Source organism: Micropterus salmoides, unplaced genomic scaffold (genome assembly GCF_014851395.1).
Source record: "Micropterus salmoides isolate LMB-PRFRI ecotype aquatic unplaced genomic scaffold, ASM1485139v1 Ms_hic_scaffold_2, whole genome shotgun sequence".
Lineage (NCBI taxonomy): Eukaryota > Metazoa > Chordata > Actinopteri > Centrarchiformes > Centrarchidae > Micropterus > Micropterus salmoides.
In genome coordinates this window covers 22,312,666-22,340,170 of record NW_024041150.1, presented here as the reverse complement: position 1 = coordinate 22,340,170, position 27,505 = coordinate 22,312,666, and the positions used below count along the sequence as shown (strand labels likewise).

The 27,505-nt window shown below is 40.3% G+C and overlaps 1 protein-coding gene across 3 annotated transcripts in view; it reads right to left on the bottom strand.

Moving 5' to 3' along the window:
• The window catches only part of kcnip4 (Kv channel interacting protein 4), a 142,588-nt gene extending 115,334 nt beyond the window's left edge, over nucleotides 1-27,254 (bottom strand). The window contains exons 1-2 of one of the 3 annotated variants that reach the window (XM_038730685.1): nucleotides 27,055-27,250; nucleotides 10,034-10,185 (exon numbers count right to left, since the gene is read on the bottom strand). In XM_038730685.1, the coding sequence (XP_038586613.1) occupies nucleotides 10,034-10,172 (139 nt within the window). In that variant the 5' untranslated portion in view covers nucleotides 10,173-10,185; nucleotides 27,055-27,250. Of the gene's footprint in view, nucleotides 1-10,033; nucleotides 10,186-27,054 lie in introns of all 3 variants that reach the window. The other 2 variants (XM_038730684.1, XM_038730688.1) reach the window with 2 other exon arrangements.
• Between the last annotated feature and the right edge of the window lie 251 nt (nucleotides 27,255-27,505).

The window sequence follows — 27,505 nt, the reverse complement described above, 5'->3', positions numbered from 1 at the left end:
GTTCGTGGAAAAGAGTCCCTGTTTCTTTGTAAACAATCGTGGATCATTCAGCACCGTTTGCATGAGTCTGGAACAGTGTACTGCATGTTACTAATATAAACCATCTACTCGATGATCTAACAGTCCTTTTAGTAATATGCTGAACATTTTCAACAGTACAGTCCGAGTGTAATGAAAAACACTATTGTTATTCCATAATAGGTGCTGTTACTTAAGCAGGTTTTCATTATGTCAAACAAACACACAGCGAGAACTCATGCGCACAATTTATTCTGGCGAGCGACTCTGTTAGTGTTAGGACGGAGTTAACTGTCATAACAAAGCGTATATTGTGCCATGCTAAAAAGCTCTGCAGGCCAGCTGAGAGCCTTCTCTTTTCCATGACCTCATTTTGTTTGGTTTCTTGCAGGAGGCCTGGTGTGGTTTGTTGACCTAATTCCTGCAGGGTGTGCGTCTGCCGACAGACCGACACGCACAAACTACAACAGTTACTTAAGAAGGATAGGCCTCGTCCACTGGGAGCACTGATACTCCTGTTTTTTCCATCAAGGGAGCACAAATGGGACTGGCGCCATTAGCAGAGCAGCAAATATCGAGGTTGCCCTTAATGTGTCGCTGCACGGGTGAGAAATTCCCAACCTTGTTCTTTGTGAAAATGAGAAAAGAAGAAGTGCCATTTAAAAAGACTGGGTCAATGCTACCAAGGTACTAATAAGACACCAATTTCCAATTGCACAGCGAGAAAGGGACCTTTACTGTGTCATAAAGCTAACAAAGTGAGCTTTCTTTCACAGTAAGTTCTATGACAGCAAAAGAAAATAATTCTCCAAGGTCGATCAAGGCACAGGGCACTGGCTGGTGTTTCAAGGGAAACTGATCAAGTGCATGTTGGTCACACTATAAAGTATACCGTATTTCCAATATAGGGCTCAGTATCGTTTGACATTTTTAAATACTATTGCCAATACATGCAGTAATTTCCACAATGATACCAAATGTATTTCTTTCAGGACCCTATTTCAAGGAATCAGAAACAGCTTTGTTACCAAGTAGTTTTTACACATACAAGGAATTTGCTTTGGTAAATAGGTGAATAGCACTAGGCATAAAAAACTATTTTTAACCATGTAGCTCTCGGGGTGGTCAATCACTTTTGTCCACACAGAAATTTCTCAACAACTACTGGATCTACTTGCAAGGTCATTTTGTACACATTCATGGTTCCCAGAGGATGAGGCCTGCTGACTTGATCCCCTGACTCCTGTGTCACTACCGATTTCCACTTATCTAGTTATCTCTAACTGGTATAACATTTTGTTCTGAAATGTATGGTTCACCTCACATTATGTGTTTTTTTGCAACTTTTCTCTGGCATTTCGGACAGAGCTCCCACCTTCAGACATCTGTCTCCTGTCTATACCTGTACGTTTACTGTCCTTATCTATTCCTTCCACTGTTTCTCTGGTTAATTACTATACTTTTTCTCTCTCGACTTCTCTATTGTCTCAAATGTCTCTCTCCTGGTCTTCTATTCTTCACCTTCCACCATGTATCTGCTCACAGATGTCCCTGTTGGTTGCAGTGGTCTCCATGGCTTCCACAGTATCTAACCCTGCTCACTGGTCTCACAAGCTCAGCTGCACGGTATTGGCACATAAAGGAGCTCCAAACAGGCAAAAGTGTGAGTAAGAGGTAATCATCAGAGAAGTCTTTGAGTTAGAGTCCAAGTCAAGTCTCAAGTCTCTCGTGGTTATAATGAATGTTGTATCACCTGCTGCGTTCAATCCAGGTTGCTCATAAAAATGCATAGCCATAAAGGAGTACTGTAACTGTAACCTGTTTTTAACTTACAGAGCACAACCATGTAACGTGCAATGCAATCAATGACAGCTTGAACTACTAAGTCAACACATCCCCCACTCTCAAACCAGTGTAACGTTATAAATGTATAAAACTGCAAGGTTACATGATCAACAATAAACCTGTAACCTCTTTCGACCCAACGGCAATAATTAAGGTGATGGCAGTCAGCGGGACGTAAATGATAACGTTAATCGACCGCCACAAGTTTGGCAAGTAAACAAACGCTCATTCATCTTTTCATAATGAACGACAGTCAAAGTACACCTCCCGTAGGTCTTAGCTGAAGCAAGAAGCAAGCCAACGTTAGATGGCCAATGCTGAGCTGGTGGTGTTTACTCACCACAGGTTACTAACCTATTTTGCATTCAGCGCTTCTTTGTTTGGGTCTTGCTGTATGAAGTTTTAAAGCCAAAGTTTATGATGAATAGCACCGCAACTACAGCTGTGTTTGTCGTTCTCTCTCACATGCGGCCGCGCACATCTGATACTAAATGTTGCATAAGCAGGTTATAGGTAACGGAGGGAGAGAATAACGGCAAGCTCATCAGAAGTTTCCTAAAAAATAAACAATGTTCACGAGTCCCTCACCTCATGTTGAGCCGAGTTGAGTCTGAAGTCTTTTGAAGACGAGTCTCAAGTCGAGTCTGAAGTCACTGTGCGTGCGACTTAAGTCGCACTTGAGTCTGAGTCTCTAACTCGAGTCCCCATCTCTGGTAATCATTTAAAAGTCTTCCATTTCACATAAAAGCTATTTGTGCTTTCTATTTGTATCTGTGTGTATATCAGAGTACAGGACAGACAGTAAGGAGATACACACAGGCCAGCCTATCTCTTACATAGTGGTGATTTGCCTACCTAATGAGGCTGCAAAGTTACCATCATTTAATTATTAAATTGTGGTCCCACTCAGGAGTGCAAAGCAAATATGTATTCTTCAAAAGACAGAGCTGCAATTAGAGCTTATGCAAAGGTTAAAAGAAAGCACACTATCAACTGAGAGGCAGTCACTGTAAAAAATAAAAATAAAAAAATAACAAATACTTATGCACCACCCCAGGTCATGCTCTTGTATAATGACAATATCCTGTTTTGAAAACTGAATCGATATTACAGCCGCCAAAACTTTTACTTCCTAATGGATATTTTTTTTTTTTTTTTTTACAGTATGACTGGTGCTCATTTACAATCATGATCTCAATTAGCAAAGCTGCAACTGTCAAATATCTTCCTGCCACACAACTGCTTTCATCCGTTATCGTAACATTAGCAAATATGAAGCACATTAAAACTCTGATAGCCAGACAGTTAGTTCCGAGGAATTTTACCTTTCAAGAGTTCACTTTCATTTGTTAAACATGGTACCCAGTTTGGACAGAAGAATCAATCTACTTTTTATCTGTACAGCTGTTATGTGACTTGAATATTGCCAGGGACAAATATTTTTAAGTCTGTAACTCAAAGATGTTTTAAAATGAGAGAAAGAACGTGCAGTAGCTTTCTACTGCTGCTTACAATTCCTCGATTTATTCCTGCTGCAGGAAACATAATTTTCAGTGTAACAGATGTTTTTTTTCCCCCAGTAAAGACGTATACAAAGCCAGGTGATTAGAAAAGCTAAGTTAAAATGCACAAAACATGGTATAAATAAGACATCTACTGTATTATTTTAATGTTACAAATGCTACAGGTTACTTTAATATGACTTTACTCAAAGCATTAAACTATCCAGAAAAACCTAATTACAGTAGGCCAGAGATGCTCATCCTTCATGCTGAACATTAAGTACATCACACCTTATTGGACGCTATTCTCAGGGGGGAATATGAATGAACTTGCATGGTCTTTCTGGCAGTGAACCTCTGCCTGCTGCTTGGATGCTGCCTGACAAAGAGTCAGGGGAGACAAATTAGACCGTGACAGGGACAGGGGTGTTAAAGCTGAATGACACAGACACAAGAAAGTCATTTCTGCCTTGCGGCAGCTTGTGAGGTTTCACTGTACCGGGTATCAGTCAGGAGGGCCTATTTATAGAGGGCCCGGGCTGCTGCTAGAATACAAACACTTGACTGAAGTAGGTTACCGGCAAAAGGCTGTATCACCAGCAGACAAAAGGACAAAGGAGGACGTGTGAGGAGAAGAAGGAGGCCAGGTTGAGGATAAGATATGCAGAAGCAATTGATGATTAATGACATTCGCAACTTTATACCAACTTTTCTGAGACTAATGTTGCAGTCTACAGCTAGATTAGGAGCCTTTTACATCTCCATGGTCTGTTTCCTACTCCATTAAACAGGGAGCAAAGTCACCCATTTGAATATACTTTACTGTTAATCATCTGATTTTCTTGGCTCATTTTTTGAAATATGGTTGTGTCTATAAAATGATAATGAGTGATGAGTGATAATACCCCACAACAAGAGCCAAAGTGACATATTCATTTTGCTTAGTTTTTCTGGCCAACTCTCCAAAACCCGAAGAGACAAGCAGCTCACTACAAGCTACATTTAGTTACTGTTCTGGTCACTGTTCAACTGACTGGTTTCCACTCCTAAAATATGAATATATGCTGATTTTCTTCCATGACAGTGAAGTGAATACAGCTGATATTCATTGTATAGACCAAATGATTAATCAGTGAATCAAGAAAATGTTCTGCAGATAAATAGATATTTAAAAAAAATTCATTAGTTGCAGCTCCGTTTCTCATTTTCCTTTGATAACGGACTTAAATGACTAATTGAACGGTCGATTGATTTTCTGTTGACCACCTAATTGTTCAATCTACTTAATGGTTCAGGACTAAAGCAGTGCCTCGGCTCACATTTGGCCACCTCTCAGAAACAAAGAGTTCCCAGGTTTGTGGAAAAAAACACCTGCACTCCTGCAGCAACAAATGCATATTTAATGTGTAGAATGAGTTCCTGGTATAGCTCAAACAAAAGGACCCAGGCTTGGTTACAGCGATGAGCAGCGTGCAGCCACGTGGTGAAGCACCCGGCATCTCAGTTAGCTGTATTCAATTGACAGGATGGAGTACGAGTGTCACTGTCTGTCAACAGGCTACTTTGAGTTGTTTTACACAACATGGTTTGCTGGGGTCGTCTATTCTCCGACTAATCCCCGGCTGTTAGATGCTAATCCCTGTTTATCAACACAGGCGTGCGGGTCATGGCCAAGTCTGAGAAAGAGAATGCCAACTTCACTGTTGTGCGACATAACAGAAAGCGCTTCTTTAATCATGTGAGCTTCGGCTGGGTGATATTTGAGCCATTTATAGAATTGTTAGGGAGAGTATTAACTGTAATATCACAATGACCAGCATTCTGCACTGAAACACAATAATTGGAATACAAATAACAAAATACTAATTGCCAGAGTGCTGTAAAATGCTGTATCCCTGGAGGATAATATAAAAATCACTGTATCCAACAGAATAGAACAAACCTGCTGTTAGATCAAGACAGAAGTATGCAGAGATTTGAAACACGCTGGCCACTGCATTTCACTGTCGTCATCTCTGAGCCCATTAGTTGTAAACAACATGTAGTATTTTCTCTCTGCTGTCACCAGTACTAGCTTGCGCGATGAATAAGATTAATGTCAGGGAAACGTATCACCATTGGATCCTTTCCCCCTCATTCTCCAGCAACCCTTTTCACAACATATGAATCAAATCAATGACAACAGCAGGACATGTCTGCATCTCAGCCAGCCAGCAGTCCCTGGGCAATCGCTCTTCTTCCCCTCTCCTCCGAACTGAGAGGCTGCATGCTGCCTCGACTTCCCCTCTAATCCATCATTGCCGTTTCCCATTTCCACCTCACATCTACAGAGGCCTGCACTCTTGACCAAGTGGGAAAGCAGATTAAAATGGAAAGCCAGTTGCTTTACCAAAAGCGGACGTATTGGGCTACCTAAAGCTAGTGGCCAATATGTGAGAGCTGATTCAAATAAAAGGCTTCTCACTGTATCACTGGAGAGAATTACACTCATCAAGGGCATACACCCCAGGACTCTCTTAATGATAGTTTAATATTTTCTCCAAAATAGGGTCCTTTTAACAATGTCTCTCGCCATGATGCCGGACTGATGGATGTGGTCTCACATTGAGCAAACTCTCAGCAATTAAATTCAAATCAGTGAGGAGTTGCGGTGGGATTTATACGTGAAGTGATCACAAAGACATCCTAATGTGTGTAGAATTAAAAAAGCCAGAGGTTTAAGTCAGACAGCAAAAAAATGGACTGAGGAAGAACTTACTCAGAACGATTCGTTACTGGGGACTTTGTCAACACACCAAGTAAATTCAAATTTTCAGGCCATTTCTGTGCTGTTTGAAGGACAAAGTGGAAGAATTCTGCTGCTTATAGCTTCAATAGGTAAAGCCAGTGAGTGTAGTGGGCCACTGGAAACAGCATGTCCAGATTGGAAGTCTAAAGCTACTGTGCTGGCTAAGGTGGGGATTAAATGACACTGCAGTGTAGATTTTCCAATGAGCAACATGTTTTGTTACAATGACTGCATGTAGAATGAAATGCCTATGTATTTAACAGTAAAAACAAACAAAGGAGACCAAGAAGCAAACTAATCAAACAGCTCTCAACAGTCAGGGCGTCCGGGAGAAAAATAGAACAAGGTGGCAAATCCTACATGGGTGGAATTTGCTGCTGATCAACACTGATATGCTCTACACTCCCCACGTGTGTTAAATCATACAGAAGAATGAGAGTTGAGCTACCATATATGCCTGGCATCATATTTTAATACTGTGCTGTCGTGCCACTATCAGCAGAGACTATAGTTGTTCATTTGGGGCCACTGAAATACTACTGCAGTGCAGGCACTCACAGTTTATGTCAGTATCACCACCTGAGTGTTAAAAGACACGTGATGTATTCAGGCGGAGTGTCGTCTTGCAGGGTTGCTGTATTGGATTATACAGGACTGTAATCAGTTGATATTGTGCCTGTACTTTTATACAAGCCAGGTAAAAAACTGCAGCATGCTGCATTATTAAGAATCAACATTTGTCATCTTTAAACAGCCTACAGGCTTAATGTTTTTCTTTTGGTGTTTTTCAGCCACTGCTGCACCAGCGATGTATGTTCAGTGATACAAAATATGCAACGTAAATTACTGCACATTCAAACTGGTAAAAGTGTATATCATTCAAGGCACTGCTACAAAACTGCTCTGAATGCAGCAAACAGTACATCATGTTAGCCGGTCATTTATTCTGTAGCTTGCTGCCCTCTCATGGCAGGAAACATGAGGTACAGTGATGGATTTCTACCAGAAGGTGTCTACAATAAAAGCACAGAGAAATTGTAAGAAAAAAGGGGATCAGACTAACTCTTGCATCAAACTGCAATACAATCTAAATGAATAAAAAAATAAATACAACTCAACTTAGTGCATCAGATACATTTAACATTTGTGTGTGAGTATCGCACAAAGGAACAAAATATAATAAAGTGGAACTCTGGTCCAACACATTGGGTAAAAAGTCACATTTCTTTAATGTAATCTTTGTTAAACATCACTTAACAGTAAATTAACAGCGGATTTTATAGAAATCTAATCCAAAAACAGGCTACAATCATTTTGGGATGTACATGTCATTAGTTCCCTCAGCGGGAAAAACAACTGACCCATTTGAGTGCGTCATCGAGACAGCAGGGATTTGTAAAATGCCCGAGGACACAACATGGGGCTTGTGTATTTCCAGAAACTTCTGCTTTAGTAAGCATGCTCATTTTCTGGAGACTGCTCCAATATCCGGAGGGTATGACTGCCACCTGGCAGGTTTATAGTGTGAGCGTCTACATGCTGGGAGGTTATTCTGGCTAACACCAGGTGATAACACTATTAGTTTGAGACACCACCGAATAATGAGAACACCTACAAACAAAAATATGCTCAGAGAGGAGTCTTCAAAACCAAAATAGCAGTTTATTATTATTACTGTGTTAATTTGTGTTGTCTAATTCATGGTTTTCAAAAAAAGTGTAGGTGAAATCCACAAGTGCAGTTTGGCAAGAGAAAGTTCTATTTCATACCTAAATAAAAAGGTAGGACACTTGTGTTCCTGCTTCAGCTACCTCAAGCTAAAACTTGAGGCGGTATGAAAATGCAGCCTGCCCTGGGATGGAGGCATCATGTTTCCAATGAGAAGGAGCGGTGAAAAGGAATGAAAGTCTGAACAAATGCCTCGTCTAATTCAAAATGTGGCTGACAGAAACACCTGGGTCCTGGAGTGGCTCCAGCTGTGGCCGCCAGCCCGCATGTTTTTAGAGGGATAGATTCAAATGACAACTGTGCAGATGCACACACACAAGCACTTGCACGCAGACATACACACAAACACGGAGTGGCCAACCCAAGAAGAAACCTGACTAATTACAAAATCTATTCCCTTTTTCTAAAGAAGGTGTATATGCATCATCTCGCTTCTCTTATTCATGACAAGAACAGCTGTTTGGGAGTCCTTGTGTTGTTGTTTTTCCCCTGCAGAACAACCTTCACTTCAGATGTCTTTCAGTCCTACAGTGACATTCATGACTATTTAATAGCACCCTAAATCATACCCAAACACCAACACATTTATCTGACAAGCCATATCAATGCGGAACAGCACCTGGCAATTGCAAAAACAAGCTCCAGGTTTTATGGTGATGCTTGACATGTCACTGAGCTATAACACAATCATAGGAACTAAGGAAGTGTAACTAATGAACAGCAACAATGAGAACAGACGAGGGAAGAAAGTTTTTAGCGCGGCCAAATAAACACTCAAGATATAATAACAAAGTAATTGACTTTCCTCTCATTACTAAAGATTTTAGAAAAAACTAATTGCATATATCACTAAGCAATAAAGAAAAAAGCGAATTTAAAGACAATTGCCTAAAATTTGCTTAAGTAAAATGGGCGCTTGGGAATCAAGCTTACAGTTTATGTGCATAAATACCAAATTGGAAAAGTTGAGTAATATATTCAAATATTCATAATAAAACTTGAAAAAAACCCCACATACATTTATATTATTTTCTTGTTTCTGAAAGGGGTGTTTCATTCAAGCACTGATGTCTGGTCACATGTCTACATGTGACCTAATGGCCTTAGCCTAGTGTTTTCCCTCTATATTTTACTGTCTGGTGTGTTGCCTGTTCCAGTGGCAAGGAAAGTAGCTATAAATCCTATTATATAAGGCTCTATGGCCATTGTGACTATATAACCCGCAAAGTAATCAATACTCATCTAGTTTCAAAATTAATTCATTTACAGGAGCTGTCGACTGTGACTTCCAGTGCGTTCTGATAATTTTTTTACTCCAGACAAATCATAAATTCTTCCTTTAAAGGTGAAAGGATGACTGATCAGTAACACATTAGTATGTTTTAAATAGTGCCTGAGTGGTTTGTGGACCGAGTACCTTCTCTAAGGAAGGTTTCGAGTCCTGTGCTGGAGCTGCTGCCCCCACGACCCAACCCCGGATAAGCGGTTGAAGATGGATGGATGGACATTCTCTCAGTCTAGTTAAAAATAATGTTCACTGTACATTTGATGAGTGTATAGTGATTCTGCTAAATCGAATCTCAAATACGTGTTATTAGTTTACACAAATTTATTCTTCAAGTGCACAGTGTACTTCGAATATCCCCCGGACATGTATATCTAACATTTTACTTGGCTCTCCAGCTTTAACTGTTTTAGCTTGTTGATTCACTTTCAGTGCAGTAAATGCTATTTACCTTGTAAATGCTATGTCCTTGTTTTTGGAATAAATGTTCATAAAAAAAATATATACACAATATTTCAGCCTTAAAACATTTGTATTCTTCTGTAAATACAAATTGACTATATACAGCACAAGTATTCCCTTTTTTGCTGCCTGTAAGACTGATCCTGCATTCATGCCAACTAGAATGTTTCATGGAAAAGTTCTTAGTCAGTACTTCAATCTAAATGTCAAACAACTTTTCATTATTTAAAAGACACCAGGTGTAAACACTATTTTTCAAGACAGATCTGTGAACAACAAAAATACAGACTCAGTCAGAAGATCCTACGAATGAGAGGCAATTGAATCACATTCACACTCACTGAGCACCGCCTTGGTTCTGCGTATAGCTCCCATCTGTACCCGTAAATCTGTGGGTTTTTGTACCTTTTGGTTTTGGGGAGGCCCAGTTGACAATGTGCCGCACCAGGCAGCAGTTGAGCAGGACTTTCTTGGAGAAGCCGTGGTCTTTACGCATATGCTGCAGGTCCTCCCTCCACTGGGTCCTCTTGGTTGGCGTACACATGGCTGGAACGTCTCTATTTTGAAATATAGTGTGGCATTATTAACTTTACCTAAATACATTATACACAGATACTGGCCTAATCATTTGGGTACTTCTCCCAAAGGAGGAGTTTGCAATAAATATAATTTCATATTGTAACACAGAGGTGATTATTATTAGCCTCATAATTCAAATGAGGACCCCTTAACATTCAAACACAAATAGCTACAGCCAGTGCAGCATGAGAAACTAACTGCCAAAAGTTCAGCAAAACTCCTGAGAATATATGCTAATTCGGGATGTGTTTTTGCCCCCAGTTATGCGTGGCTATAATGAAATGCAAGACATTTCAGCGTGCCCTTTTGGAACCGGAAAATGCTTGTCTTATGTGTCCTGAGCTGTTGTCTTAAGAAGGCAAGTTATTGTTCCAGCAGTTCTGGGACCAGTGATGCTAAAAGCAAATACACCAAACAGATCTTAATGCAGACTGGCGTGCAAGGACCCTTTGCCTACAATTTGCCAGCAAACATCCTGATTGTCTCCAGATAACAGAGTCAAACAAACAAGATTTTATGACACAACTAATTACCAATTAATCATTCACAGTGACACCCTACCCTACAGTACTATGATTACAATCCCCCTGAAGGTCCCATTTCAAGAGCAGAAGTGTCAGACATCAACAAATCATGCAGCGGCTTTGACTGGAGTGCTTGCACTCAGGATCGCAAATTTTTATCCTTCAATGCCCAGAAACGGAGGTCCAGAGTGAGGGCTAACTGCTATCAATTGTCCCCTCTGAGCATCAGCTTACCTTGAAGGCTCAAACACGACGTGCTCTCTGCTTCCTCAGTCTGCAAGTGATCCTCAGGTTTTACACTAGCACTTTCCCTTTCCTGAGCTGATCAACAGAGTGTGAAAGGGGGCGGGAGGAGGAGGAGAGCGAGGACCGCTCTGTGAAACAGGGAGAGTGAATGACTGAGCGAGAGAGAGAGAGAGAAGAGCTAGAAGACAATAGTGCTGTTGCTTCAAGTTAGAGGACCATGTGTGTGCTTTTATTCAAGTATGAGAGGAAGAAGAGAGAGTCAAAGCATTTGCTGGTGCAGCGCCACCAGCATTTGACTGGTGGCGCTGGTTCACAGTGGACTCCTTCGATCCAGATCAGTGTCACAATCTATAGTTTATACTTTATCGGCATCTTCAAGAGGTTGTAAAACCCCTCCTTAAGAAAAGGGCTAGGTATTAAACCTCAATGTGTTGGTACCAACTAAAATGTGTCTTTCCCATCATGTATGAATGTCAAATAACCAAATGGAAGTGTCATTAATTTCACATGTATCTGACAAATCTTAATTTTTACATCCAATATTTGTTGAGATACTTCACTCTAAACCACCAATGTGAGCCTGATGATAGAGGACATCTTTGGTGCCAATATAAACCCGTTGGTGTTGAGATATTATAGGCTTAGTCCTCTGGGGTTCCTAAATGTACAGAAATGCATGTCAATTCATCCAATAGTTGTCTGCACACAAAGAAAAAGTTCTTCCAAAAAGCAGCAACAGGTTCCAGGACGTCAGCCGTAAGAAAGAGCAACAGATGTGTTAAACGTTCAAGAACCATATGAGCATGCATATATTCTGCTGGGATGTCTGTGAATGAAAAATGTCCCTCTCACCTCCAGGAGCACCGTCCTGTACCTGATCCTACCTTCTGATCTTGAGTTGTCTTTATTGTTTTAATTAACAAGGCAGCCATTAATGTCATATACTTTATTATTTCAGAAAAAAATCACGTGGCAGATCAGTCTAACTGGAGAGCAAATGTAGGCATATTTCGCACCCCTTTCTAAACTATATTTAGATGTTTGGTTACAGATGATGCATACCACTGCATCGAATTTACAACCCTGAATTTATCACCACTGAATTTATCACCACAGTGTTGCAGAATATGTTGGCGGTGGAATTTTTGTCAGCATTGCCCAAAGCAATCATTTTCTTTAAGTTACCACACACATTAAGTGTCCTAAAGGTACGTTCATAATACGTTCCCTGGTCATCGGCCAAACGGACTTAAGCTTACATTTAAATGCACACAGCATTAACTGCCGTGCAGTGATAGATGGTTATGTTTAAGGGGAGACAGCAAAGCTACATTTAATTTGCTTCTCCTGAGATGAGCAAGGAATATTCTCTACCTGAGAAGACAAAGGAGGGCCCTGGATGGAGAGCTGGGAATAGAGCCATCCTTTCCCAGTAGGGAACACGCACGCCTGATTGAAACGAGCAAACAGATCGGTTGCACTGTTACGGTATGATATGGGTTCTGTGGTAACACTTGCACAGCCGGAGGTACATCCACATCCTGAGGGAGGGAGCTTGAAAGCTCCAATATATTAAATATTTATTCAAGAAGTTGTTGCTGCTCATTGATATTCAAGACCACCTTAGTCAAGAGTTTGTCAACTCCAAGAGCAGACTGTGGACTTTTGAGTCAAGAGCAGGTTTCTTAAAGCTGCTATAATCAATATTTTGATATTAACAATGTAATAAATGACTCTATGTATGTGTATGGGGTCACTCACAGTAATGGTTCATTACTGCACAGTAATGAACAGTGAATTATCAGTCAACTCTGCATTGTCCTCATTTTAGCACACTGTTTCGGTTTCATGACCCACAATTTTTACTGTTTTGCTTCGCTGTCCTTTCCGGACATGCTGCTGTTTTTAGAAAATATTTCGTTCCAATGTTCGGACACACTTTGCAACTAGCAGCTGAAGAGACAGATTTAGTTTTTTTATGAGCTGGTGGAGAACAGACCAGAGCTAACAGGAGAGTGAATATAAGGGACACACCAATCAGATACCGATATCAGTCCGATACCAACTCAAATAGCTGGATCAAATACCGTTGAAAAGGGGGCCGATCTATGTTGTTTAACAAAATTAGGAAGCAATGTTTAAAGTCAAGAATGATTACCTTGCACAAATACCCAAAGCCAAGGTATTGGTATCAGTATCAAGACTGTAAAAGTCAGATAGTGCAAACCTAGTGATTATTGACTCCAAATGAGTGCTTGCTTATGTTACTCCGGACACATAAATAGGAAACGGTTAACTAACATGTTTGCCGTGTCAACATTATAGGGTGATAACATGTCAGTGCTGTATTTACAACTTGTTGTACTGTCCCCAATATTAATGCATAAGCACATAATGAATAATTATAAGCTGGACAACTTTTACACACAGCTTAGCGCTTCACTGAGCCCTTCCAACTGTAAAGCACCTCAGACTGTGCATAATGCTAAGGATAGTGCCTTCATGGCAGACATCTTTTCTTATTCATAGCAGGAAAGGCACAGGCATAACTTGTCTTGGGGGGAGAAACTGAGTCTGTTATATCCTAATTACAACACAGCCTCTTGTGTCAGGTAAAGGTACTTGCTAATTTAAAGGTTTTTTTATAACACCCGATAGTTATACATAGTTATACAAGCATCACACAACTCACATACATGTAAACAGAAAACAAATCTGAATGTTGGTTGACGGTGGAAGGAGTCTTCCCATCCAATCACTTTCAGTTACGATTATCTGCCCTGCCCAAGTCACTCCATTAAAAATTACTGAGATACAATCCACATGCATTAGCTTCTAGGTGCTATGTGGTTAGTGTTTACAATTGAGTTTGTGGATCACTTGTACACTTAAATATTCATTGTTCCTCTAATCAATTATGTCAGAAGCAATTTGGAGCAATGTATTCTGAAATCAATTCAGAGAGCCAGCTCATGTAGAAGGAATTTAAAGTTATATTCTAAGTAGTATAGGAATTAGTATTTGGCATCAAGGCTCTGACCTTGACACTGCCTGAAAAGATACACCAAGGTCAACATGGAGGAGACAAGGCAACACTAAATTTCCTCTTCAAAACCTGCAATGAAAAGAGACTATAATGTGTGGGATGGGCAACATACCCCGCATGGTTATCCTAGAAAAAAATAATCTCCAATAAAACCTGGCAGGAATAGGCAGATTACAATCCGTCCGAGGTGAGTGCAGCTGACTGTAGCTGCAGTATAAACCACAGGACAGGAGCTCAGCATTTCTAAGTTCAAATAGTTTTTAGATGCATAGCTACAGAAATTATCAATACACCAGCTATCCTGTGGGTGCACTGAAGAGTTTGCGATAAAAGCAAATTGCAGAATACTACAACTACAACTTATGAATGTCAGACTTCAAGCACAGAGTCAAGAGGAAATGAGCCCAAAAACAGGCAACATCATCAGGGGAGCATAGGTAACAGCCTGAAAACATCTCAAGTCAAAGTGGCACAACAACAACCAAAAGAAAAAATGCTCAGGTCTACACACAGGTAAATCGCAGCAACGACAATGAAGACATTAGCAGCCAGTATCTATGTACATCTAGGCCCACAGGCAGCCTCACCAAGCTAATGTCCACAGACTAAAGAAAGTCAAGGCATCTACCGGGATGCACATTTAGCACAAGCAGCAAACACTTGGCTGAACAGAGAAGTGATCCCCAAGCATCTCAGCGAGCTTTGGAGAAGTTTGGTACAGTTGTTGTGGTCCCAGGCTGCCGGCACAGACGGGAAAGCTAGCTCCAAGCGGCTCTTGAGGCAGCAGCTGCAGGAAGCACGGCACAAAACAGATTCTATTGCTTCTCATCTGTCCTAAAGTGACTATACAACTGTGTTGGCAGCTGCAGGGTGACAACAAAGATAATAAATGCAAAAAAGCAGCAGTATTGGTAACTGAATATGGACCTTTAGGAACAAAAGTTCACCTTTTACTGAATAATTGAGAGCATTATGTAATTTCCACCTTACTGCAGGTCATTTCTGAGTAGAGTGTTTGTGTCCCTGGTCTAGGTCTAATTTTGTGAGGATTTACATCCTCAGTTGTGCTTTTACATTAAAATGAGCCACCCTATCAAAGCAGCAAACGCATTAAATAACTGACATCCCAAAAGATGTTTTACTGGATTTCAAGTTCTGCTGCAAGCAATGTTTCTGTGGATACACAATACAACTGGATTAAAGGTTAATTCTGCTGGATATTATATTCTTAATTTTGCTAAATTGCTGGTTTATTTACAACTACAGCTGCATTAATCAAATAATCAATTAGTTGTCGACTATTAAACAAATCGCCAACTATTTGGATGATCAATTAATCGGTTTGAGTAATTTTTTAAGAAAAAAAAATATTTGATTCCAGAATCAAGTTGTAGTAAACTCGAACGACCTTTTAAGATTACCTTGTTTGAAAGAATGGAAGGTCTCTACCATTTAAAACAACAACATGATGCAATGATTTCTGCATCAACACTTTCACCAATTAACTAATTAACAGAGGTTCAACGCAGTCAGATTCAGAACCAGTCAAACACCAGTGTACCTGTCAGTACTGTGACTCGTCGCCTTTATCGTCTCAGTGTTGCGGCTGATTTTGGAAAAGCTTAAGGAATATTAACAACCCTACTTCCTCAGTATAAAATGATGGAAGACACACATTCAGGACAACAGGCTCATTTGAACGAAGCCCTGCATTTCCATAAAACCTTGCAAGGATAATGCAGTAGCCCATTACAGAAGCCATTACCCGTGGCCAAAGGATGTTGCCACCCAGCAGCATCAGCAGCACAACATGAATTCAGCTTTATTTCCTGAATGTTCTCCAGCACATTAGTAAGTTGAACTCACTAATTGCCTTTACTACTCAAGTGTAATGTTAACCCCTAGGGATGGAGCAGCTCAGCAGAGCCTCCTTTATGTGGAATCTTTTGGAAAACACCAACATAGGCCCGACATGTAATCATTGTATGATGTTATCAAAGGACGGTTAAAATCAAGGGAATTGGTTGAAGATACTTCAAGACATCTCAAACTGAACTGAAGAAGCCTCTGGGATGAGAGGCGAAACGTCCAGTTCCCCTTGATTTTATCCTTCCTTGGATAACTCTGACCTGGATGGATGAGAATCTTCACAGACACTGTAAGAGGTTGCAATGAAATCTAGAGTACATGGAAAGTTTTAATTCCTGTGTTTATAAAATGAAGGTCAAGATAAGAGAAGTGGATTGAGGCCAGAAAGAAACAAAATCTAACAACTTCCCTTACTTGATATTCAGTCTAGATAGAAGGAAAACCTCTCTTGTGTTTGTGTATTTATTATAGATAATGATGAGAAGTAGGATATTAATACACACCACTTGATTAAAAATGTTCAGATTTCATCCTGACTTGTTACACTGCGGTTGCAGCTGAAATGACGTTATTCTGAACACAACAGCATTACGTTCATACAGCGAGCCCTGCAGCCTCTGTGATTTTAGAGAGGAGATCTTAATTAATTAACGGGCCAGAGTTGCAGCCCATCTGTAGGCTATAATTGAATTATCCTAACTGAATTCACATATATTTAGATAGACTATTTTAGGTGTCCCGTGACCCTGTACGCAGGATAGGCGGTTGACAATTTATGGATGGATGGATGGATATTTTACGTGTCCAAAAAGTACGGAGCCAGGGTGAGGGTTAATAAACCAAGCAAAAAATAAATCCTAGATGAAAGTAAAATTTACAAGTACAAATATCGAAAATTCCTGGAAATTAAAGTCACTTTTCACTGCATGTAGCCTATAGGCTAATACACGGCAGACGTGTGTGTGTGTGTGATGTTGCAGCCTTGCAAAGTTAAGTTTCTCTCATAAATGTGTGATTATAATGTCAGAGAATATTCAAGTTTTTTACCTAATTTATTACCTAATCTTGGAAATTAAATTTTCTCTCGGATTATTACCTCTCTCTGCTGGCTCCTTTTTTTCTATTACAATGGACCTTATGTGCAGTTGCAGCATCTTTACATCTTAATTATATTTCACATAGGCTAAATGAAGAGTCCATAGAATAAGAATTAGTCTACAATAAGAACACTGTGAAGAAAATTACAAATTTACTCCATGCAATACCAACAAGCCTCCCTGTCGGCCGCCACGGTGTTAGACTTAGGCATTAACATGTCTTTAAACTGTTCATATCCTGACACAATCAACGTGCATTCTTTTGGAGAAATGCCAAAAACTCCTTTTATGCGAACGCGCACCAACTCCAATTAAGTTAACACCGGGTAGACACCGACTCAACTAACCAACATCTTATCCACCTTCGTAGTGCCGTTTAACTCCAGTGTAGGCAGTCAGAGTGTGTCAACCCTGACTTTGCCTTATAACCCAGTAGAGTAGATTGAACTCCCTCCGTAGTACAGGCCAGTAGTTATATTATTGTTGTTTCTTGCCTTGATGCACAAATATTTGTCACAGTATACTCCAACTAATTTTTTTGTTGATACTGTATTGTCTAAAAGTAAAGTCCTATTAAACAAAGGGAAACATTACATTGTAGGATTTCTAAAGTTTTTTAAAGATTGCCTAATCCCAGCGTCCCCACACACACACACGCCACTGCAGAACCCTGTCAAAGATGCTGTGACAAGTTGGAGCCATAAATGTGTGCTCATTATTCCCTGTTGCAATAGCTTGAAATTAAAGGCTGCTGTCGATGTCATCTTTCCTTCCCAGTTCCAATGCCATGGTGGTCAGAAACCCTGCGGCTCAGTGTTAGCAGGTCAGTTGGTAGTCACGGAAGGGCCAGACAGAAAACCATAGAGAAAACGCGCTGGGTTGAGCCATGTGCATCTAGGCTGGCTGTCTCTCTGCCTGCCTGCCTGCCTCCAACACACACACACACACACACACACACACACACACACACACACACACACACTTTCCCTTCCAAATTTCTCACACACCCACTGTGACCTTGTCCTCCAAAGTGGCGGCTAAAATTATCAGAATGCATGAAGGGACACGGCCCTGTGGATTAAATAAACTGCAATGCAGTATTTAAAGAAGGTGAAGTCACACTACTTTGTATCAGCACATCACAGATTTATTTTCTCTCTCGTATTGAAACAGGAGAACTCCATAATGGCATCCTTGCGGAAACAGCGGTTGCTCACTTATGTACTTAAGCTGACCTGGAATCGATACAACCACCTCTTAAACCATTGCCGAGTAATGTGATAGGTGGGAGAACATGCCAGCCACAAGAAAGCCAGGATCAGATTTTACAGAAGAAAAAGGTGTCTATGACGTCTTTATATAACCTTGCACTTGTTACAAGAGGAACCTACTTTCCTAATCTGGTCGAACGTACAGTACTAAGGAATCCTGCAGCCCCAGAATGCAACTGGTTTATTCAAATTAAAAGTATCAACAGCTTCAGATGCAAAGGCTAATCAAAAGGTCACGCAAGTTAATGAAAAACAGGGCTGTGATAGATACCTAACAATCTTGCTCATACAATTACGTGTCAATCAAAGCATTTGTTCATTATCGCGCTTCAATTATGCACCAGTATTAATTACTGCAGAAATAAGGGTTCAGCACATTTAAATGGGTAAGTGACAAAGCTCTTGGGAGAAGGCAACTCAGCATAATGAAAATGAACAGTGCGGACAGTCCATCAGTTCACATTTTCCAGATTTCCCTCACACAGTTCAACACATGGCACATACTGCCAAGACTACGTTGTATACATGTATAGACACCAGCGCACGTGTTTGAATATGCACACTTTCACATCGGTAAAGAACCCGACACAAACCCACACACACACACACACACACACACAAGTCTCCAGAGACACGTGCATCGAACCTTTTACTACTTCCCTGCCCTCTGTGGGTGCGTATCGTTTTCTGAGTCACTGTGTTGGAATGCCTCCATAAATTATTCAGCCGCAGCGCCTGCTATCTGAAGATAACAGTGGCTCTTTATCGGTCAGCGTGTACCAAAGACACTGCTGGTGACTATACAAGCACCTGGGGGGATTTGGGGCACCTTCTGTGTAAGGATGCATGTCATTGTGGCAGTGAAGCATACAAAAAGAATGCGGCCTATCTGGAGGTTTATGTTATGATGTCACTCTCTGTTTCTCTGGTGATACTCTCATGTTTTCAACTCAGCAAAAAAAGGGCAATGTTTTATGCCACTGCGTAACTAATGAGGACTAAACATCAGGAAAGTTATCTGTCATCTATAGGCCTTCCTTGTATTACTAAAGAGGGAGTTCGTTCAGAGAACAAAAAAGTAATCTACTCACTGTAAAACAACCCAAAATACATCATGGGAATCATTAATTATAAGCCCTGCATTTTGTTGTTTAATCTAAACTTCCAACAATCAATCGCTTATACTGCCTCAGACTCTGTTGATCAAATACCTGGTCTGCACTGCAAAAATGGGCTGTAACAATTAGGTTAGTTGATTATTCTATCATACAATAAACAACAATTTTAATCATCCATTAAGCATATTAAGTCATTTTTGAAGCAAAAATGCTTAAAACTCACTTTTTCCAGCTTCTAAATTGTTGAATGCTTTCTGGTTTTCTCCATATTCTATGATAATAAGATGCATAAATCTGGATTTTGGACTGTTGGTTTGACTAAACAAGCAATCTAAATATGTGAACTTAGGCTCTGAGGAATTGTGGTGGGCATTTTTTCACTATTTTCTAAGGTCAAAAGATTAATAGAGAAACATCATTGACAGATGAATGAATAATGAAAAATGCAGCTGCTTCATTACCGACGACATCATCATAACCTGGTCTATGTGTCTTTCCAAGTACATCTGTCAGTTAATAACATCACTTTCTTCCATGTCTGACAATATATAGTGATCTCGACACACAATATATATTAGGCTATAACAGGTAAAAAACACTGTACTGAGGCACTCTCTTATAATGTCAATACGAATAAAATAAGCAAATAAATCACCCAATAAACAGTGTTAGGACATCTGTCCACTGTATGCTTGTAGCTAAACAATTGGAAGAAAACTATGTGACACCATTTTCTCTGTATAACCACTTGGTGTCAGCCTTGCACATGGCATGGATGCCAGTACTAGCACACAGTGGACACATTCTTTCCACGATTTTCAAGGTTGAAAGTTAGTTGACACAACATTGCCAAACATCTACTGATAATTACATAAGCCACTGTAGGTAAGTCTTTTGACAGTCACTGTTATTCTATGCAAACCGCTGTTGTATTTCCAGTCTATTTTCTGGTCTCCTCTAACAAGATGGACCGTGGCTGGCATATGGCTCATGTCTGTATACTTTCCATGTCGTAATCTCCCATCGGAATGAGAGATGTGTTTAGGATTTCATAGTCTATATTAAGTGCTGGCAGTACCCTGTTGGACACAGACATTTGGAGGGACTTTTGAGCCCCCCCCCCCCGAATTGGGAAGAGAAGAAAGACAGACGGACCCTCCAGTTGGCCACTCGTGCCAGGCCTGCCTCCACATATGGCCTGTATGATGTTCAGCTCTGACACCATTTCATCAAGGACCCCTTGGAAAGACTGATCCTACTAGACATACGGCTGATTCTTTAATGTTAGTTCCATAATTCTTTTTTTGTTCATAAGGCACAGTGGAGAGTGATGTTGGGGGAGTGAGATGTGACAACGTTCACAAGTTAGATCCGATCTCAAAAGCACATAGTAATGCGCTGTTTATGATTATTTGTGGAACTAATGATTACTAATTTGTGCAGGTGGGGTGGGATTTAAAGTCCCAAGATATATTATCTCAAAGAAGAAAATGAGCCAAAAGATGAAAAGCAAAATAAGAGCAAAACTCAATAACTGGATCTGAACGCCAAGTTGCTAACAGAGTCCAGTGGGAAAACAGTAGCAGCAGGACCCATACAGTATAATAAGGACACACACACAAACACGTTATATATTTGTATATATTATAAAGTGATAAAACACATATAAAAAAACACAGTCTACTCTTTTCTGAGAAGCACTGAAACAATGAGTCTGTAGGAGTTCAGTGTTCTGCTAAAGGACAGTTTTAAAGCAGTGGTTCCCAACCTGGGATTCAAAACCCACACAAGTACAGATTCATAACGTGATGAATCTAACTAACAACATAGTGACAGTGTAATAAAATCAGAAAAATCTACACAAATTAGCTTTTATTCCTTGTGAAATACTGTATAGTTTGACCTGTTGAGGCCACTGTCAAACATTCTGAGAGGGGAAAATTATTTCAAATGAACTACTCACACCTCACAGACATGCAATCTGTGAAGAAGGGTCAGATAAATGTTATATTAAAGAGTTACAAGCAAAACAGGCTGCGAAATGTGAGGATCAAACCTGCAACTTCTTGATTGTGGGACAGTGAATGTCGCTAGTGAACAAACCTGCCACAATCTAAAGTGCTATAAAACAGGTCATCAGCAACTAAAAAGAAAATAGAAAGTTACATAGTAGAATTTGTACCTTTGTCAGACTTAGAATAACAATAAATAAGGAGGAAATCAACTGTTTGATGTTGTGATAGAATGTTGTTAATGGGTTACTTTACCTAAAAATAGATGGACATTATTCATAGTTGGTTAAAGATCCAAAAGGCATTTCATCTGTTCAAATTTTGTCTTAAAAAAAATGCAAGATTCTTCTTTACAGGTCAGTCAGTTGAGTGCATAATATCTACATCAAAACATATTAGCATACTTGGAAACAAGAAGCAAACCCTGCCGAACAGCCCTTCAATTCACTGAAACTTCTTTACTGTCAGAACGACAACACAGAACATCATTAAATATCTATAAGACAGATCAGCTAAAATAAAATAAGATACAACAGCAAATGAAGAACTGATGCATATTGCAAAGTTATGAGGAACTTCAGCCTTGAAACATATAGGTTAATTCCTTAACTCAGAGACACAATATCACTGATCAAAAAAGGCTGTTCTTCAGAGGTTTGTGTACTACAAAGCGCTTTCTAGAAATATTATTTTTTGTATAAGCACTTGAACTGAAAGGTGAGAAATGAAGGATGACTAAAGTTTTTTGTGCTGTTATTATTCTGGGCACTGGGGACTGCAGTTTATCTAGGGTCCCATGAAATATGTTTCAATTATTTCCAGATTACATTCATTTTTTCCCCAAATTTGCATTTTAATTTTTCTAAATTCGGTGAGAGTGAGTAATCATGTAGTGGATGAATAAATTGAATATCTATTAAATAGGTTATTAGGCTACTTGAGTACTGTCAATTTCTTCCCATGTAGCTCATGCAGGAAAAGCCTCCAAATAGCTCTGACGGAGGTTACTCTCACGTTGGCAACACTCGTTCTTGTTTACGTAGCATGAACGGACATAGCTTTTTCATTTTTTCCAACGGAATATCTGACTCGACCCCATACAGCCACAAAGTCTTACACAAGCTTGTGTCTTTGTGGCTTTTGTGGTTGCACTTTTGGGAGTTTGTTGAAGTGATGAGCTCTTCATCTCTCGTCGGTATGACGGCGTGTGTGTGGAGGAGGTGCTGAGCCCCACCCTCAGTGAAACACAGAGCGCAGAGGACAGAAACAGCGTGTCCTAAATCACACCAAAAAATATTTATTCATTTGTTTGGCTTAAGTGCTGTGGAAAAACATACAATAATGCTATAAATTCCACAATATTCTGCATTTTACAGTTGATCCTTTATAATATCAAATTCCGCGGTGCTGTCCGCAGCGTGGAAAACATCATAGGGCCCTAGGCTATTTATCCTCAATATGACCTTGGCACAACCAAAGAAAGACACGTTTGCAAACCGAGGCCAAGCGCTGCCACCCACTTGGCATCGGCTGTTTGGCATGCCATCCAAGGAAGTCAAATGGAAAGAATCTGCGGCATAAACAAGCCTGCGGGTGGAAATCTAACCATGAAAGATGGTCCACTTCTTTATAAGCCTTAAGCAATCATAAGCACCTTATGTTCCGCTGTGCCTACAGCTATAGCCACACCAACAGAGCTTTGACCCTCCTTCCACGAGCTTCCCTTCTCCATCCCAGTCAGTCCATCACTGTCTGACTCTGTCTCTCCCCCCTCTGTCCCCTGTATCCTCGCCTCGCCCTATTTTCCTTCCACTTCTCCTTCCCTCCTTCTTCTCTGGCCTGAGTCCCAAGGCAGATGGCCCATGCAAGCGGATGCTCCCCACCCAGTCTCTCAAAAAGAAAAACAAAGGCTGGATCCAAAACAAACAAAATCTGCTGGAGGGTGCCCAAGAAACAAGGAGGGATGTTCATGGTATGATTAATCCTGGATTTGACCAGAGGCCGGCTTTTTCGACAGGTAGAGAAGCACACAGGTGGTCACCACAAAAACTAAAAACAATCCACCAACGACAAAGACTTCTTTCTGGGTCCCATGTTGATGCTAAGGAGTACATTTAACTTCACAGCAGTTGCCATTAAGACCATCTGATGTGTTTAATAAGTCAAACTGTGCAATTTTGAATCTTTTTATAAAGTGAATGTAAAACTCAGCAAACAGATCCCAAAAATCTGTGATCCTCGCTGACTTTATTTTCTCTTCATCAAGAGGTCTAAAGCAAGACTGGAAGTCACACAATTACTTCAGTAATTTTCACAATTAAAACAAAAACACCTGAACATGCTGTCAATTTGGGTCTTTTCTGAAGCTGCCCCTTGCTAAAAATGTCTGCCCTTAAAAACAATATGTGGTCTGAACCTTAAGTTAAATGAGTTTGAGAATAATTTTTCTTTCCCATCAGGTGGACTGTAATTTATTCTAATAACAAATCAAACAGCACATCTTTTCTGGTAACAAAGACAGAAAAACCTTCAGATTGGCAATCCCGTGCTGCGTACTGTCAAAACATTCCTCTGAAAAGCTAAAACACACCGTTCTGCTATCTGACAGATTTGGAGCAGTTTCAGATCACAGCTTCACCGCCATCTGAGAACCCCTGGCTGACAGATGCTGAGAAAACACACACACACACACACACACACACAAACACACACAGCATGTGGTCAGTCCCATGGCCATAAAAGCTCAACGCTGACATTTCTGAGCAGACAAAGTACACTATGGTTCCTTCCTTGCCACTATAAAAGAAATACGTGGCTTTTAGCACAAGGACTGCACATCTTTCAGTGACAATCTCGACTGAAACATCCCACATGAAAATAACCATCTTATATATTCTGTAAATTATGATTAACTATCTTTTTAAAACCATACTTCATACGGTGAGCTTCATCTGGGCACAACCATGTCACTAAACCTACGTTCAATAAAGAAAGTGTCTGTTTTTGGCAGAGTGTGCTGCAGTCACTATCAAACTCTGTGTACTGCGTCCAGAAATGACTAAGTGATGACACTAATAAATGCTGCAGCTGGATTGTTGCACTTGGTTGCATCAAAGTCACCATAAATAAGCACATAAGCCATGAGCTCAAACATTAAAATACTACTAGTACTGATGCCCTCAATAGTGATTTTTTCAGAATGGTCTGTTGTTCACAGTGTGATTTGTTAAGTCTGTGACTGACTTCCTCGACCTTTAACTTTCCACTCTATGCTTGCACTTGTCCCCACCGGTGTACTAACACTGCATATATTGTAGTTTTCCTCTTGACTGACAGTCATCAGCAAACTTTTTAGTTTATTAACTTGTTCTGTTGGAAAGTATTATGCGTGTAGTGGGCAAACATAAGCCTAAGTAATTAAATGCAAATCAGAGTAAATGAAGAATTGATTCAACAGCTATGAGGTAATACCTCATGGTATCATTTTTACTGTTTGTTTTATTAGCCAGTGTTGTTTTGCACTATTCGAGGCCCTGGATACACAACATGAGGCATAATTAGCTATGATAATTCATACCGACACAAAGGAAAAGAGGACATACATCACCAAAATCCCAAAACGGATACAGCCTGTTCAAAAAACGGAGCTAGCCATGGTGCTGAAAGTGGCTCATTCGGAACAATAAACCTTGCGGGGCTTCGTTTTATAGTTCGCCTTTCTGAAACTCGGGGATAGGGTACTTAAGGAGAGAAATGTCTAGGGGAGCCTTTGGCAGGAACTGACAGAAATTGTAATGATGATCTGAGAGAGCTCCAAGGCACTGATGCAAAAGAACCACTGCACCAAGGAAGCAGCTCCTGGGAGGATCATCATGGCTGGGTGGCTGTAGCATTTTTTTTGGGTGATCGTTACGTTTTAAGATTTCCCTTGGGACCGTGATGTGGTACCCTGCTGGGGACATAGTGGTGGGGGATTTTGAGGGTGAGGAGAGAGGGGGAAAAAATAGGGAAAAGCTTCTTGAGAAAAGAAATACTGCATTACATAATTTTGGTTCACTATACAGGACTCAGTGATTACTTAGAAACATACGCTAGAAGAAAATGCCATGCATATCTCTAGCCCCCCTGGACTGACCCTCTGTAGACCAACTGAGATTTAAGCCACCTGACAGCCAGCAATCAATATCTTTCAATAGTATAACACCTAGAGTGTAATACTCTAATACTGCAGTATCATATATCTGAGACTGTAACAGTCAGATGTCTTCACCACAAATAATGACCTATTCTGGTCAAAAACTGAACAGCATGTCCTCTGTGTCCATTTCCATGATCTGCATTATTCAGCACCTTTGTCGAACATTTGTCAAAGTCAGCATGTCCTCATTAGTTGGCATGTATTTTACCATTTAATAGCAGTTATTTTAGTTTCCCATTCTTCATGCCAAGGGGTAAGGGCAACTAAAGGCAAATCAAAATTCCAGAGACATAACTGAATAAAACATTTGCTAAAGAAGTATTAGGTTGGAGAGGAATACCTCTCAACGGCTCAAATCTGTGTTAAACCTTGAAGGTATGACTCATATCCTTAACAAAGCATAATTAGAAGTCAATTAGGTGTGCAAACAAATATTAACCTGGGCCAGGAATGATGAGCCGTTAACTGCTCTTCTGGCTCTGAGAGAGGCAGTGAAAAGCCTGGGGGGAAACCTATGGACTATAACTGAGTGATCATTATTCTGGATGCCGGCCAAGTACTGTGGAGGTGGGAACCCAGGAGAGGATTTGCAACTGAATCCATTATGGCTGATGTTTAACTGATACCCCCGTACCCATGTACTCAAATTCAATTATCACAAGAGGGTTGCGTGTAAACAAAATGTAGGCTACAGTGGCAGACAAATTGAAAAATAACGCAATGGGGATTTCTTAACCTTACCAACCACAACTAAACTTTAATGCCCTGTAGGTAAAACCATTCAGCAGTAATGTTTACAGCACAAATGAAGAACTATTGCTGCTGCCTGGTCCTTCTGACAAATTGACCAAAGGTCGTCCATACAAAGACCATCAACCAAACATTTTCCTTTCAAGAGAAGGCAAAAGTCCAGACATGACTTTGCAGTGACAATAAAAACAAAATTCAAAATGTATGTTGCAGAAGCATGCAAGCTAACCTTCAGAATGAAATTACGCCAAACTCCTTTCAAATTAGATCAATTTAATGTTGCCTTTCAAAAAATTCGTATACAACTACGAATAAACTAAAGTTAAGTTACATAACCTAACCTCACCTAAGTTACTATTAACGGATACTGTAAGTGTAATGGTCAACAACAAAATTTAACTGCTAAGTTAGCTACCGACTAACGTTAGACAAATACAGTCTGAAGACCAGGTGAAATAAGCAAATGTTAGCTTTAACAGCTTAAAAAGTTGGCATTGTATCAAAAGGTGTTTGTTGTTGCATTAATTACAAGCCAAATCAAGGAGTTGTAGCAAGCAAAATTGGAGTTATACTGTACAAGCTGTATTCCTTATTTACATATTTTTGACCTTTAAGCAAGGCAATATTAAATTGTACTTCTTATGCTTGGAGTTTTGCCTGACGTTTTCTCATATGCACGACCGAGCTGACGATAAAACATGCCACCACTGTCCTACCAGGTGAAGACACAGCAGCGTCCACGCGTGCAGAAATGGTCTCCACTCTCTTTGCGTCCATAGTTTTTCTCTTTTTCCGTAGGTGGACTTTTTTTAGTCAAAAGACCCTCGTTTCAGTCGCAGGAGCTCCTCAGCGCTGACTCCTGAGCGGCTGGTACTAGTTGCTGCTGACTGAACTCCCAAGTTTCGCAGCGAGTGAGCGAGAGAGCTGTAACGCTGCTCGTGCACGCGGCTCTCGGCGGCGGCGCGCATCAGTAAGTGAGTGTCAGCAAAAAAATGCCTTCGGTTGTGAATGTGTCATGATTTGCATTGCTGAAACGATTAGTTAGTAGTCATTGATTTATTGACACAATTTAGATAAGTGATAAATAGTTTATAGAAAAATGCCAAATAGCCTATTTGCTGTTTCCAACAAACCAAATGTGAGGATCTGTTTCATGATTAAGAATGT